We start from the raw sequence: 16,212 nt of genomic DNA on the forward strand, positions 1-16,212 counted from the left end.
ACGCACAAAAGTTTCTATACGAGGCATCAAATCCACCGTCGATTTTATAATGACGTCAGCCCTAGTACAAACCCAGCGCCTACGTGTTCCTCGCTCATCACCCCCAATGAAAGTACCCTTCCGATCGATAATTACTCTCCCAGATTTGGGATAATTTCGCACTCCATTAATGCGCATTATTGGATAACAACGAGTAGATCTGAATTAATTCGGTATTGAATGTATCAAATCTGTGTCCTACCTTATTACCGCGTCCCCGCTGTCGCTTTCCTCGTTAATTTCTCGGCGTCCTTTTCAAAATATCGCGTTTCAAGCTTCGAGAAAGCCAAGAAAGGCAGCCTTTTTATTCCCCCAGTCCTGTAACTAGTAAATTCCCAGCGTGCACCCGAATCGGGGACTAATAAAGGGACACCGTCGAAGTGAGGGTGTGGGTGGGACCCACTGTTGGGTGTAATTGAGGGCGGAGCTTTCCTGTTTCTGGGATCATTAAAACTGTCCGTCAAATCGACGCTATCCTTGATAAGGACAAATGTGGAGTTATATAAGTCATTCAGCAGATCACAGCGATAGCTTATCGGGGTGTCTGTATCAGCAGATCGACTTATATATAAAGTAGTCCCCGCTCCCCCCAAACCCTCTTCTTTCTTCCTCTTCTCTCTCTCGCTCTCATCCCCTTTTTTCCTCCTTCGTTCGTCGTTTCGCCTCGTCATCGGATCCGAATCCGATAAATTTCGGCTAGATCCGGTACGCTACCGACCGATCCGAGTTCCGGCGACCACGGCGGGAGATCGCCGCCATGTCGTCCCTCAGCAGAGAGCTCGTGTTCCTCATACTCCAGTTTTTGGAGGAGGAGAAGTTCAAGGAGACGGTCCACAAGTAAGAAATTCCAAACCCTAGATTTTATCTCTCTAGAATCGTGTTTCTCTCCCTAAGTTGTTGGATTTGGTTTTTCGAAAGGTTGGAGCAAGAATCGGGGTTTTTCTTCAACATGAAGCACTTTGAGGAGTCGGTGCTCGGCGGAGAATGGGATGAGGTGGAAAAGTATCTGTCGGGATTCACCAAGGTTGATGATAATCGGTACTCGATGAAGATTTTCTTCGAGATCCGGAAGCAGAAGTATCTCGAAGCCCTAGACAAGTTTGTGGCTTGGAAATTTTCTCTTTTTTGGGGGTTTTTTTTAGGCACTTAGGGTCTAGGTTCGAATTGATTGATGTTTTTTGTTGACTTTAGGCGTGATCGGTCCAAGGCCGTGGAGATTCTTGTGAAGGACTTGAAAGTGTTCTCGACGTTTAACGAGGATTTGTTCAAGGAGATTACGCAGTTGCTTACTTTGGAGAATTTTAGGTATTTTGGTTGAATTGTTGGAATTAGGGTTTATAACGATAGATTGTTGATCTTAATGAAGCAAAGGCCTTAATTTTGTTTTCTGTTTCAGGGAAAATGAGCAGCTTTCTAAGTATGGAGATACTAAGTCTGCCAGAGGTGTTATGCTTACTGAGCTCAAGAAGTTAATTGAGGCAAACCCATTGTTTCGGGAGAAATTGCAGTTTCCTGGTCTTAAGAACTCGAGATTGCGAACTCTCATCAATCAAAGGTATACACGTATGTAACTATACACTTTTGGTACCAAACCCGTAACCTCGCACGGGCTTGAAATTGAATTTGGAATATTTCTGTTGTTTACTGACTTTTCATGGCAGTTTGAATTGGCAACATCAGCTTTGCAAGAATCCAAGGCCGAACCCGGACATTAAGACCCTATTCTTTGACCATTCCTGTTCTCAACAAAATGGTGGCAGGGTTCCTTCCCCTGCTCCTCCCATGATGAACGTGATGGCAAAACCAGGAGGTTTTCCTCCACTGGGACCTCATGGGGTAATTGGACTTGTTTTCAATATGATCGTGGGGCGCCTCAGGGTCTATCTTTTCTGCAAGCCTGATGTTTTTCATGTATTTTGTGCAGCCATTTCAGCCAGCAGCAGCTCCTATACCAAACAGCCTTGCTGGCTGGATAGCTAATTCATCCAATGCTGCTCCCATGCCCCATCCAGCAGCCTCTGGTGCGGTCTCTGGTGCACCACTCGGATTAGCTGTTCCTCCCAATACTGGTAATGTTTAAAGGGGCTGTTTTTTCCTTTTTGTTTTTGTCTTTTCTGATTAGAAAGTCTCATCTCGTAGAGACACTTTTTCTTCGCAACACTCGTAGATCATTTCTGAACACTACATTCTGTGTCATAGGCATGTATAAATGAGCCGGTAGATAATCACAATCATTAGGTGTCGGCTAAATTATAATATTATGAAATTGGAAACTTCTAGTGAACTCAAATTTAGGAGTTGTGGGTTGACCAATGATATAACTTCCTCTTTATCCCAAACTTTTTTTTGTACGACAGAGATTTTTACTTATTTAGACCCGACTATTTTTAAGTGAATGAAAATAAATCAAAATAAAAGCATTCAACATGGGAACGAAACAATATCTGCACCTCTGATCACAGCATGGTCTTTGCTGTGCAGTGTGGTGTCGATATCCGCATGTATCCACGTTGATATTGTTCCAGTTATTGAAGTCAACTCATAGTTGATGAGTATTGCTGTCCTTCATGTGTAATTAATATGAACCAGCTCTTGTGCAGACATTGTCTTTCTTAGAAATGCATCTTAGATTTATGCTTGAGCGGGGAAAGAAGAAATATAGGTTGTTTCTGATTTTGATGCCCTTGTCTGTACAAAAAGGATCAGACTGTGAATGTAATAGTAGTAAAGTATTCCGGAACTCCAAAAAAACATGGCTAAATTTGTCAAATAAATCTAAACACATTTATTTATGTTGTAGTTTTTACTTATACCATCCTTGTAACAGAAAAATTCCGATCTGGATCAGACATGAGAGTATCCAAATACTAGTCACATATTAACAAGTGGATCAGGAAGAGAACAAAATATATTAGATCTTCATTTTTAGTCTCTTGCTTATATCAAATAGTATGCAATATAAGCTTCTGTTGACCTGACTTTAGGATGACTTTGTGTAGTGGTTTACTTTTGACATATAAGCTCCTGTTAACTTGACTCGAGGATAACTTCATGTGGTTGTCCACTTTCGCTGATATGGCCAGAGTCTCATGTAACTTTATCTTGACAAAAACAAAAGATAAATGTATAGTTTATTGATGAACATCTTATATTTTTCTATGGGAGCTATAATAATGAATCATTTGAGAGACTGTGCAATAGTCTTTGGACGTTTGAGTTATAATATAATAGAATGCTAATCCACTTCGACCTATTTTGAATTATTTTCAAGGTTTACTTTCATGCAAAGGTTGTGATCCTTTAAGCTATTTATCTAGTATGGTCATGTATAAATGCTATTCAATAAGCTTTTTTTTAGGTCACATGTCCTTTGTCTTAATGAATACTAACACACACTAAATGAATTTACTTGACACCTGTTTAAATGTCTAAATGCTTTCATCAATCATGTCAGGTAGTCTCTTTACTCATCTGAATCTAGATTTCTGTAATATCTACCTTTTCCTCCATATTTATATGGAGATGTAGATTTTTTATGCTTTTGGTTATTTATTTTTTCTGGTCATGTAGACATCCATCCCATGTCCTTCGATTCTGTTGTACTTATGCACTAAGCATGCCGTCTTCTCTTCTGTGGAAGGATGCTGATGCACACTCTAGGTTAGATTTTCTTTGTCTATTATTTATTACTTTTTATTCATGATGTAGCTGCTCTCTTGAAACGTCCTATAACTCCGCCAAATAGCAATCCTGCTGCGGATTATCATTCGGCAGATTCTGAACATGTGCTTAAAAGACCACGCCCTATGGGTATATCCGACGAGGTACTTTCTTAGACCTTCTCAACTTAGATCTGTCGTTTTCCATGTTTTTCCTCCTTTATATGTCTTGAGGCTTGGAAGTCATCATTTGATCGGATATTCCAATTCGTATGTCCATTTTAAGTTTGGTAAGTTGGTAAATCCTCTTGAATTGAGTTTGCTCCTGTTCATGGTAGGCTGTGGCCTGTTCGCACAAACACACACCCAAAAAGGGGGTAAAAATAAAGAAACTGGTGCGGAGAACCTGATGTTCTTGCCGCTCGAATTTCTTTGCAGGTCGGAATGTCTGTTGCTCATATGCCTGTAGGGTACCAAAATATGGCAAGGAACCCATACTCTACAGAGGAACTTCCAAAAAATGTCGCTGTGGTTCTAAATCAGGGTTCTTCTGTCATGAGCATGGATTTTCACCCTTCTCAGCCCACCGTTCTTCTAGGTTAGAAAATAAGGTTTCTATACTGACTGGCTTACCTCCTTAGTTCTATTTAGATTTTGATTGAGATTACTTTGCCTTTGTAGTTGGCACAAATGTTGGTGATATTGCTGTATGGGAGGTATCTTGCAGAGAGAGGCTTGCCCATAGATCTTTTAAAGTTTGGGAACTTCCAGCATGTTCAACATCTCTTCAGGTAAGTTTTTCACAGCGATTCATTTTTGCATTATGCTTGGCCTTTTCTTGTACTGACCTCCTTACCTCTGGATTTTATGTCAAGCAGTCTGCTCTTGTTAAGGATCCTGCTGTATCCGTTAACCGTGTACTATGGAATCCTGATGGGAGTCAATTTGGTAATTGCAACAAGAAATCTTCTATTTTATTAACTAACTAGTTATGTAGAGGTAGTTTGATAGCAATCAGCAATGCCAAACTGGAAAATAGTAGTGGTGCCTGACGATTCTTTTTGTTTTACTCTGTATAACTTGCAGGCGTTGCATACTCCAAGCATCTTGTGCATTTGTATAACTACAATGGCCGTGATGACCTTGTTCACCATTTAGAGGTAACATTCATCAATTAATTATGGGCTAAATTGCAGAAAAGTGCTCTATATAGTTTCATCAACCTTGCAAATAAGTGACCCCTATTTTAAAACTGAGCAAGTAGATGCCCTAATGTTTCCCCCATTAAAAAACATGGCTGCTGTTAAATTTTTTTTTGTAAAGGAAAAAACGTCCCTTCCCCATTTAAAAGAAGAAAATAGTTAATATAGGTGAGGGATGGTTTTATTGTAATTTGGATGAACTTTAGGGGTATAAAACTGTAGTAAAATATCATGTGTCAGCTTAGATAGGTATATTCCAAGAATATTCTAGCGGCTAACTAGTGGTGGGCATCAATTTGCAACATCTTAAAAATTTTGGGATATTTAATTGCATGGTTTTAAAACTTTGGGGTATTTATCTGCAGGATATGAAAACATTGGGGTATTTATTTGCTCGGTTTTGAAATAGAGGTCACTTATTTGCAAGGTTGGTGAAATTATAGGGCATTTTTCTGCAATTTAGCCATTAATTATGTTTCCCTGTGATAATTAGTTGCTTCCATACTATTCTTTTGGGTGTAGTAATCTACTCAACATCTTGGATGCTGACTGCTTTTATCTTGAAACTGGCATGGTTTTCAGATTGATGCTCATGCTGGTGGAGTAAATGACATTGCTTTCTCTCAACCAAACAACAAGTTCTGTGTTGTAACCTGTGGAGATGATAAGCTTATTAAGGTAAGTAATGTTTTTTTTGACAAGATAATGAAGCTTAGTGCTTATTCTTAACAACTGTGTTTCTTTTCAGGTTTGGGATGCCATTACTGGTGTGGTTCAGTATACTTTTGAAGGTCATGAGGCGCCTGTGTACTCCATATGCCCACACTCAAAGGAAAATATTCAGGTATCATCTCATTCAGACATTATATTAATTATTCTTGTAATAACTAGTAAGCATGCATCCCTTTCATTTTCTTAGTTTCATTTCTTCCAGTAATGATTACTTTTGAAATATCCATAGATCGTTATAAGATGCAGTAAATCTCCTCACTTTATGTTTCAGTTTATCTTTTCAACTTCGCTTGATGGGAAGATAAAAGCATGGCTGTATGACAATGGGGGTTCAAGGGTTGATTATACAGCACCAGGTCCTTGGTGTACTACTATGGCTTATAGTGCTGACGGAGCAAGGTATACATATGAAGGATCACATATCTTTATTCTATAATTCCATGTACTAAACTATTAAAAGCTTTGTTGCATAGGGACGGGTACGGGCACCGGTATGGGTATGGGTACGGGACACGATAAATTTGTAAAAGGAAGGGTATGAGGACACGGCTATATAAATATTTCTATACACATATATTATATCTAGAAAGTAATAATTTATACGAGAACAAGGATGACAATTAAAGTTTCTATAACATTTTATGTTTCTTTTATCATGTGGATTATAAATTGGAAATCACTAGTTTTTGAACTAGACAACCAAACGACCCTTCAAAATCATAATTAGGAACCTGACCTATGTCCAATGAGTTTCAAGAAGTGGATGTGAAGTGTAGGATATATGTTCAAAAATGTATGACAATTGTTTTAAATTAAAACATGTATTGTATAATCGAGTACATGCTCAAATTGATGTATGCATATATACAAGAAGTGTCCAAAGAGTTTGGTATGGGTACGGGTAACACATATGTGTCGGGCACATGTATGACTTACATTGGAAGTAGCCACGTAACATAGATGAAATCTTATTTTCCATTGTTTAACAATTTTAACAAGATTTCTTTTCGTGTATAGGCTTTTCTCATGCGGTACCAGTAAGGATGGGGATTCATACATTGTGGAATGGAATGAGAGTGAAGGTTCTGTAAAACGAACATATGTTGGTTTTCGGAAAAGATCCCTGGGTGTGGTACAATTTGACACTACAAAAAATCGATTTTTAGCCGCTGGAGATGAGTTTATGGTCAAATTCTGGGACATGGACAATATTAACCTCTTGACAACCACAGATGCAGGGGGCGAATTACCTGTAATTACTTTATCGGGTTTGCTTTTATGATTATGTTAGTAAATTGTCTCTCAAGAAGCTTATTCATGCATTCTAATTTCCAATATCTACAGGCCTCTCCCCGCATTCGATTCAACAAACTTGGTTCACTTTTAGCCGTATCAACGGTTGATAACTGTATAAAGATTTTGGCAAATGCTGATGGGTTTCAAATGCTTCGTACTGTTGAAAGCCGGTATGCTTCTAGATCAAATTCTGAGGCGATCACCAAGGTAGTGCTCAAGAACATCCTAACATTATTTGTAAATAAGAAAAAGATCTGTTCCATTTATTCGTACTCCATATCTTCTCGTTTTCATTGAGTTTAACCATTAAATTTCTATTGCAGACACCTGGTATCACACCCTTGGGTACTGTCACTGCTATGGCTGGATCTAGTGCTGCACTTCCAGATCGAAGTGCGCCCATGGGATCTATTGTCGGATTGGTAATAAACATAATACTCATTTATGCCTTCTATGTTGATTTTTCTGGGTTGGGTTGGGTTTTTCTCTCTAACAGTCTAACTTGTAAGTTTGATCTTAATTTCTTGTTAAGAGCATGACTGACTGCTTACAAATTTACAGCAGAATGGTGACAATCGAAGTCTTGGAGATGTTAAACCTAGAATCATTGACGAGTCAATGGAGAAATCTAAGATATGGAAGTTGGCTGAAGTTAGTGAACCATCCCAGTGTTGTTCATTGAAACTTTCTGACAACTTGTTACCGGTGAAGGTAGGCGATCTTTCCATTACAAATATTATAAAAAATAATGTGAATGCACACGCTTCATAATCCTTTTGTAAGCTTACATAATGTGATGTCAAAAGCAGAAATCTCATGCGACTTGTATTTGTTGCCAGAATAAATTCATACATGCCTGGTGCACGTATCAGGCAAACTCTATACATATACACCATATATGGAGACGCATCTAGTAAATTTTGGATTTGTTGGATTCTTATGCACAACCAGGCATCTGCCCTTTTTCCTCCTGTGCCCATGTAGAGCATTTTACTCTCTGTCAATAGAATTAAGGGTCTAGTTTGTAATGGGACGACAAATAGTACTATACAAAATACCATTCTTCTTGAACTTGAAAATGTTATTTTTCTGATCTTGTAAAACTTGCTGCACACAATGAGTTTGTTTGCTGAACTCTGCTTTATTTGTTGGCAATGTGGTAATATTTGCATGTTAATGGGTCGGCGATGTTCACACCCTGGTCGGGCTTTTGGATTAGTGTAGTAAGATTGGACTTTAAAGCCCAGAATAGTAGTCCTGAAAGGAGATCAGATCTTGTTATTATGAACAGAGATGCTTCTTAATAGTCTCAGGATAGTGTAAACAAATACAGTAACTTATTTATAGTTAGTATGATGACTACACAAAACAGAGTTTATGGAAGTTATGCTGTATACTGTGCAAATTATAGGTATGCTGGCAGCTATTGGGACAGGATTTTACTAGACTTTTGATGGGGAAATCATGATTGAAAAGAATTAATAGGGGTTGTCATCAATGAATATAGTTCAGGATAATAATGCACTCTCCATTGATAAGAACAAGTTCAATTCAAGCCTGTTTCATGATACTGAAGACACAGCTGCATGTTGCACAGAGTCCTTGTAGTTTGTTGCTGGAGGCGGTACAAAGATTGTCTTAAATTCCATTCAGAAAATGGAATTTACTATTGTCCTCAATGGGTGTGACCCAATCTATTCATTTTGGCTCTGTATGTGGTGCTATAGTATAAGTTCAAATGTGGTTTTATTTTAATTCCGTACACTATTGGCATAAATATAAACAGCACCAGCACAGGTAACACGAATATGAGACATAGTACAGAATGGCAATCCCTCCCTCCCTCCCTCCTTCCAAATAGGAGACAAATCTTAGTTATTGCTTCCTTGTACTTTTTCCTTGCCGTCAGGTCATTGTCATCAGCGTTACCAATCCTTACGTAACGGGTTGGGGGGAGGCCTTGTTGGGAGAGGAGGGGCTTAAGCTTGGGGCTTAGCAATTTTGTTTTCAGGAAACTTGGCTGGATGGAAATCCGAGTTTTGATAAAAATTTGATCTCGTAAGTGCCTGCGTAATTGGTTATATATGTACATAATCCACACATCTACTCATGAGGATCATCTGCATATTGTGGGCGCAAAAGCCCAAAAAACTGCAGGGCAGCACCATGTACAATTGTGCATCCTCATAAATTGTCTTTTAGAGCGTTATGTGCAATACATATGAAAGTATTATCTGATAAGTGTCAAATATTGTCTATTACTGACACCAAGGAAGAGGTTTTTTTTAATGAAGATTTGAAATCCTAGACACAATGTTTCATCTATTATTGATTTTATATGTCAGGTTTTATTTTGATCCAGTTTGACTGGGTCCATTTTATACACATGTTTCTATGCCTAAGCAGACGACATACTCATTTTTGACGCATTCTGGCCCACATAAGCGATCAATAGCCTCTTAGGTGCCACCAATGTTTAACTGGGCATCCTGGTTACTGCCTCCGCCTAGGCAGACACTGAGCGCTTTTTTAAAACAGAGCGCTCTTCTATATCACCTTTGTTTTATATGTTTGAACCCTCTTTAAAATTCTATACTTTTAACATCAAACAGTGTAAGCATTTTTTGCTTACTGTCCGTAATATCTTGCAAAGATTCCAGTACCCAACAAACACTATTTTTCATCGGTCCAGATTGATCTTGTTACAACTGCTTCAGTAGTGAGTATAAGTGTATTGCTAGCAATAATTGGGCATGTCAAGTGGACCAGTACAATGATTTGGGTAGTGTTATATGTAACAACTATAAATATAATTATGTAAACATGATTGAGTCTAGTGCTGTGCTTAATATCCTATTCGTTTGTTGCAGTCTCAAGCTTAGGTGATGAGGATTAAGTAGCCAACAGCCAGCTGAAAAATAAACATTGTTGGATCTGTCAGAGATGAATCCAAGAGCGTATCTGGCTCCTCTGGTTAGATTTAGTCTGAGCCTTGTAATAATTTGAACATGTAGCCTCCCTTTTAGTGAATTGCCGCCTCATTATTCCCGTCTGATGTGTCAAAAACAATTGATTTTGGACGCCTCTTTGGCTTTCCTTTCCGCGCACTACTATTTTCCCACCCTATTGTGTGTAAGGAGCTGGAAAAGTCTTTTCTGATTGAATGTTATCTATTCGTTGTCAATCTGTCATTAGATAAAATGGCCGCACGCTTTTTTATTAACAAGGATCTGTGATAGGAATGCACAGAATATGCAAGTTGTTTGTATTTATCTAAGGACTTAATAGTGATGAAGACAGCATTGTCACACAGTAATTACCTTGTATCCCATAATAGTTAATATGGTCATTGTTGAATTCCTATTCGACACTGCTACTTCTTTGCACACAAGTATATGTATTTCCCTAGCATCAAACTTCTGAAGCTGAATGATCTCAATTAGTTTATATCAGTCAGGAATTAGATTCAGAAGCAGGTAAGTTAGAAAGTTAGAAACAGGTATGACAAATCGTCTGAGAAGCCAAATGCTTCAGCATGTTAAAATGTTAAGGATGATGCACATTTTTTAAAATTCAGATCAATCAGCAATGTGATACTAGAGGTTTGCAGACCAATAATGATTAGAAACAAGTTGAACTACTTATTAGTATAACATTTGATTCTTGGCCTAAATGTGGTCTCTCGTACTTAGTTTTATGGCAGAGATTGTGCTTACCAGCTATATGAGCTTAATGTGAGCATATAATTATTCTTTTTTCTGGTTCTTACCTCTTCTTTTGTTGCTTCAGGTTGCTAGGTTGATTTATACCAATTCAGGAAATGCAATCTTGGCTTTGACATGTAATGCTGTTCACAAGCTATGGAAATGGCAGAAGACTGATAGAAATGCCACTGGCAAGGTACTGTCATTCTTGTTGCAAATCATATTCTATAGCCAGTAAAATATTCATATACTCCTCTGATCTTTTACCTAGAACATTGTTGGCTTTCTTCAGGCAACTGCTCAGGTGGCACCCCAGCTATGGCAGCCTACAAGTGGTATACTTATGACTAATGAAATTAGTGATGCAAATGCAGAAGAAACAGTCCATTGCTTTGCACTATCAAAGAATGATTCATATGTCATGTCCGCATCAGGCGGGAAGATATCCCTTTTCAATATGATGACATTTAAGGTTTCTTATTTTCCATTCTTTTCTAAATGCTGTCACATAATTTCTTAGTACTAAGGTGTGTATGCATTGTTTCATTGCAGACAATGACAACCTTTATGGCACCCCCTCCAGCAGCAACATTTCTGGCTTTCCATCCCCAGGATAATAATGTTATTGCTATAGGCATGGATGATTCTTCGATTCAAATTTATAATGTTCGAGTTGATGAGGTTGGTCTCTTTTTAATCAAAGGATACTACATAACTACTAACTAGTATATAGATGATTCATGTAAATGATATACTCATGGTCATTTTTATCAACCCATGCAGGTTAAAAGCAAGCTTAAAGGACACCAGAAGAGTATCACTGGCCTTGCCTTTTCCAATGCCCTAAATGTTCTTGTCTCATCAGGGGCGGATGCTCAGGTTTGTTAGAACAGTGAAGTACTAGCTTTGCTTTATTTTCATGATTAATCATGACACCAACATATGCTGCTGAGTTATTTCAAGGTCTAGCCATGCTTGACTACCTCTCCTTGTGTTTATCATTCATTATATTGATATGGGAAGTTGGTTTTGCAACTCAATAAATTCTGCACTTCCTTTGTTTAAATAAGATACACATCTTTCAAATGATTTGATCGTACCCATGGTACTTACCTTTTGCTTATTGTAGCTATGCGTGTGGGGGACAGATGGCTGGGAGAAACAAGCTAGCAAATTTTTACAGATTCCTCCTGGGCGAGTAGCAAGTTCTCATTCAGAAACTAGAGTCCAGTTTCATCATGATCAGATTCATTTCTTGGTTGTGCATGAGACACAGCTTGGTATATATGAAGCATCTAAACTGGAATGTTTAAAACAGGTGAGCTGGCCATATTTTATCCTTGTTGCTCCCTGCACCTTTGTAAAACTCTGTCAACGCTTTGTTTATAGAGTTAATAAACCCATGTTTGTTCTCTGCTTAGATTTAGTGTAAGACAGATATCTAAATAGCCATTATACTTGTTTTGGCCCGATTCACCATATCCTCTGAGGTAACCCCGAGCTCTTGAGGAATTCATGATTTTTGCCATCAGCATCGCCAAATTAACTGTAAATGTTGCCATGACCTCCTTTTTTTTCCAAACAAATCTCTAATTGTAAATGTACCCACTGACATTATCTGCATATTTAACAAATTAATTGTAATTGCAATGAACTTGAGCTGCCTCACCAATTTGCTAGAAGCACATACGTGGTGGTCAGCGTTAGAAAAGTCCTTTTTTTTGCCAGTCCCACGTGCATATAACTTCCAGGTTCTGGCGGAAGCCATTCAGAGGATCAAGTTGCTTGTTAGAGGTAGCTTTAGAAAGTGGTCATTATTTCTACAGGGTGCCCTCAAATTAGTGTTATGCTAGATATTCTTCTATGACAATGATGATGGCGATGCCTGGAAATGATGTTTTGTGGATATTTATCATCATGTTATACGCATTCATAATTCATGCATATTTAAAGGTTATTATTTGATGGTGCTGTTTTTATTGACACTCCTCTCTTCTGTACTCACTTGCGACAATGGTGTTAGTTGGCATGTACTCTGGAATACATACATTTTATGTGCAATTTTCTTATGCATACATGAAATCACTGTTCATTACATATATATTATCACCTTTCTGATCACAATTGTTTTTCCTGCTATTATTGTACTCTTTTCCTAGTGGCTGCCACGAGAGGGATCCGTCACACATGCAGCATATTCATGCGATAGCCAAATGATATATACAAGTTTCACGGATGGAAGTGTTGGTGTTTTTACTTCAGCACTAAAGTTGAGGTGTCGAATCAGCCCCACAGCCTATCTTAACTCCCAACCAAGGTACTGATGATGTTTGTTAACTTTTTTCGTAAATGATTTATGTTGAAGGTTGATGTTTCTATTTAAAAGTTGTGCTATTCACATTACATTGATTTGAAGTCAGGCCTTTTAAACTTGAGAATTTCTAGTAGTTCTTTGGCTGAGAGACATATAATTGAAGAAAAGGATATACATGTTAAATGCACGATTATATTTATAACCCTCAACCCTTACCACAATTTCAAATTTTTAGAGCAAACCAGGCTCAAATCCCACTAGTCATGCACTTCTAGTGAAGTTGAGAAAGCAAAATATACCACTACATAAAGTGCCAGGGTTTCAGCCTTATGTAAAGAACCTTCAACCTTGGGGTATGGGGGCACAGGGGTGGGGGCAAGTAATAGTATAAAACTAGTTCTTACCTGTGAAATGCATGCAACTTAGTATTAGTGTATTACCATATTATTGCACACACATTTAGGTAATATTATAATTTGATAAATACATATTTGAAATAGACACCGACTAAGATAAATGAAGAACAGTTTTCTTTGGAAACTAAACAAATTAATGGCACAAAACAAATAAAGATGGTTAATGAGGAATGGGGGAATGGGTTTATGAAGATGTGAATTAATGGATAGTGGTGTTAAGAAGCTAGTGGGTGACTTCTCATATTACTATCATTATCGTTATTATTTGTTTGAAGCAGTAACAAAATCAATTTGAACATCCAAAACTCTCTGAACCAGCAGTAACAAAATCAATTTGAACATCCAAAACTCTCTGAATACCAAGGGGTTTGTTTTATTATATACTATAGATAGATTATAGACGTCAATTCTCACAACTTCAGATTTTTGATACAATGCAAGGTACTTTAAAAATTACATAAACACATGATGTCGTAAATTATACCTTCTCCCTTTCCCAAAACAAGCACATAACTCATATGTTGTGATTCACCTACTATTTTAATCCACAACTTCTGTAACTTAAAGTCTTTCTGTTTGTTATCAGCTCCAGTATATATCCAGTTGTTGTCGCTGCACATCCTTCAGATCCAAATCAATTTGCAGTAGGACTAACCGATGGAAGTGTCCAAGTACTCGAACCTTCAGAGTCAGAAGGAAAATGGGGAACTAACCCTCCGCCAGAAAATGGTGCAGGAGGAAACTCTAGCTCGTGCCAGCCAGCTGGAAATCCTGCTTCTGATCAACCTTCAAGGTGATAACGTTGAATGTCAACTTTGTCGATGATTTTATGCTCTCAGGATGCAGGGGACAAAGGTCTAACTCATGGTAAGCCCTAGGATCAATGTGTGGAAATATTTAACAGCATGCCAAATGTTCTGACAAATAGAATAACTGACTTGCAAATGGTATGAGGTCCCTAAATGTTAAAACACAGATGTAGAGAAGAAGATTAATGGGGGAGATTTGGGGTTTACAAGGGCTACGTTTGTTTCAGCTTTTGATATAGTTATGTAGGGTTTGGTCACACTATTTAATGATATGGATGATTTTGTTCCCTGTTTCCCCCTCCTTTGTTAATGGAAGGTGCAAATTTTACGTTGTATACCCTTTAGATGTCTTGGTTTTATTAGAAAGTCTCTTTTAATTATTGAGTACACATAGGGTACATTTGTTCTTGTGATGCGAGTGAGCTCTCCTGAGAATCTTGTTCAGCGTGTGTGAATGAATGACGGGTGGTTTTTCATCTTCACGTCTGATCACCATTTCCTTCTCCAGATTCGTGTCTCCGCTCCGCTGCTTGCAGGTTTTGTCGAGCTTTCTTGGAGTCGTGTGCTCCATTTTGGTTTCGACAATGACGATGGTGATGGGGGATGAAAGTATCCAAATGATTGAATTTCATTTATCCTTTAAGGTGGCTTGCTTAGCTCTATACTCTATGCACCACTGTACAATCTTTAAAGGAAGGAAAAGACGAGTACTAATTATCAAAGATTTTTTTTTGTACCGATGCAAAAAATAGATATAGTTGATCCATCAACCAATAAACAGACCATATAGTTTCCCAGTGATTCTTCTTCTTCTTTTTCCCTTTTTTTTTTTTGCCTAGAAATCCTCTACATTCTTAGCTGTAGAGATCCATTAATAATCTCTCTCCAATCATTGGAACCTATGAAGTCGTTATCTACATTGTATAACAAAACTTTTAATTGCTTGAAGCAAACCAATAGTAACAGCCCACGTAACTAATTGTAGGCATCCTTTACAAGTAAGGTTGTAGAGGATCTGATCTCATTTTTTTGGGTGGAAATTCAAGAAGATTCGCTACTACTGAACATGAGGTTGTGCTCTTAGGGGGGTTATTGGTTGGGACAAATTGGGACCAAGGGGGAAAAATGTTCCAATAGAACAATTTTACCCCTTTGGGATATTTTGAGTGGGGTAAAGTGGGATAATGAGATAATTTCAGCATTTGATTTGACAATTCATGTGGGATAATTGATGATGTGGCAACTTATTAAAATATAACTTTATCTATTAATTACTTCTAAATTAACTTATCTAATTGGTTTAGTATATTATTTAGCATATTATTATAATATAAATATTATTTTATTTATATTAAAATATAATATATTGTACTATACTTACAAATTACTATTATTAATTATTATATTGTATTGTATTATATTATATTATCATGCTATACTATATATAATAATTAATATAATATAATATCAATATATTTAATATAATATGTTAATAATATAATATTTAATATAATTCATTATTTTATTTATACAAAAATATAATATGTAATATTATTAATATATGTTATTAAAATATTATATAATATTATAATAAATATATTATATTATAGTTACTATTATATAATATTATTAATATATGTTATTAAATTATGTTATTAAAATATTAATATATGTTATATTTTATATATTATATCATATATTTATAATATAATTAGCATGTATTAGTTAAGTAATACAAAAATATTTTAAAATTACCTCAATTGCCTTTAAAGTGGAACAACATTGTTCCAATATGGAGGATGGGGTAAATTTGGGGTAATTATGAGGAAGGGGTGGAGAAGATCTTTATATAGTTGGTATAATTTAGGGGAAAATGGAGTATTTGTCCCCTAATTATCCCAACAAACCAATAACACCACAAAGTTGACTCCAATTCCAATTACCCCAATGAATAACACCAAAAAGTGATGTTCCAAAAATTATCCCATTACTTCCCAAATTACACCAATGAATAACCCCCCCTTAGAGAAAGTATTCAGAT

The 16,212-nt window shown here is 37.0% G+C and overlaps 1 protein-coding gene across 2 annotated transcripts; it reads left to right on the top strand.

Moving 5' to 3' along the window:
- Window positions 640–14,506, top strand: LOC109841142 (topless-related protein 1-like). 2 transcript variants are annotated; one of them, XM_020410017.1, is made up of 25 exons: window positions 640–876; window positions 958–1,137; window positions 1,231–1,344; window positions 1,436–1,594; window positions 1,701–1,875; window positions 1,964–2,108; window positions 3,748–3,863; window positions 4,137–4,296; window positions 4,380–4,489; window positions 4,577–4,646; window positions 4,785–4,858; window positions 5,483–5,578; window positions 5,649–5,744; window positions 5,904–6,031; window positions 6,650–6,884; window positions 6,977–7,135; window positions 7,252–7,350; window positions 7,490–7,639; window positions 10,718–10,828; window positions 10,925–11,104; window positions 11,185–11,313; window positions 11,416–11,511; window positions 11,762–11,950; window positions 12,792–12,949; window positions 13,949–14,506. In XM_020410017.1, exons 1-25 carry the CDS (start codon window positions 797–799, stop codon window positions 14,157–14,159), a joined length of 3,420 nt encoding a protein of 1,139 aa, XP_020265606.1. In that variant the 5' UTR covers window positions 640–796; the 3' UTR covers window positions 14,160–14,506. The 2 variants fall into 2 exon arrangements, with proteins under 2 accessions (XP_020265606.1, XP_020265607.1); XM_020410018.1 differs by having other exon boundaries at window positions 797–876; window positions 7,493–7,639.

Source organism: Asparagus officinalis, chromosome 5 (assembly GCF_001876935.1).
Source record: "Asparagus officinalis chromosome 5, Aspof.V1, whole genome shotgun sequence".
Taxonomy (NCBI): Eukaryota; Viridiplantae; Streptophyta; class Magnoliopsida; order Asparagales; family Asparagaceae; genus Asparagus; species Asparagus officinalis.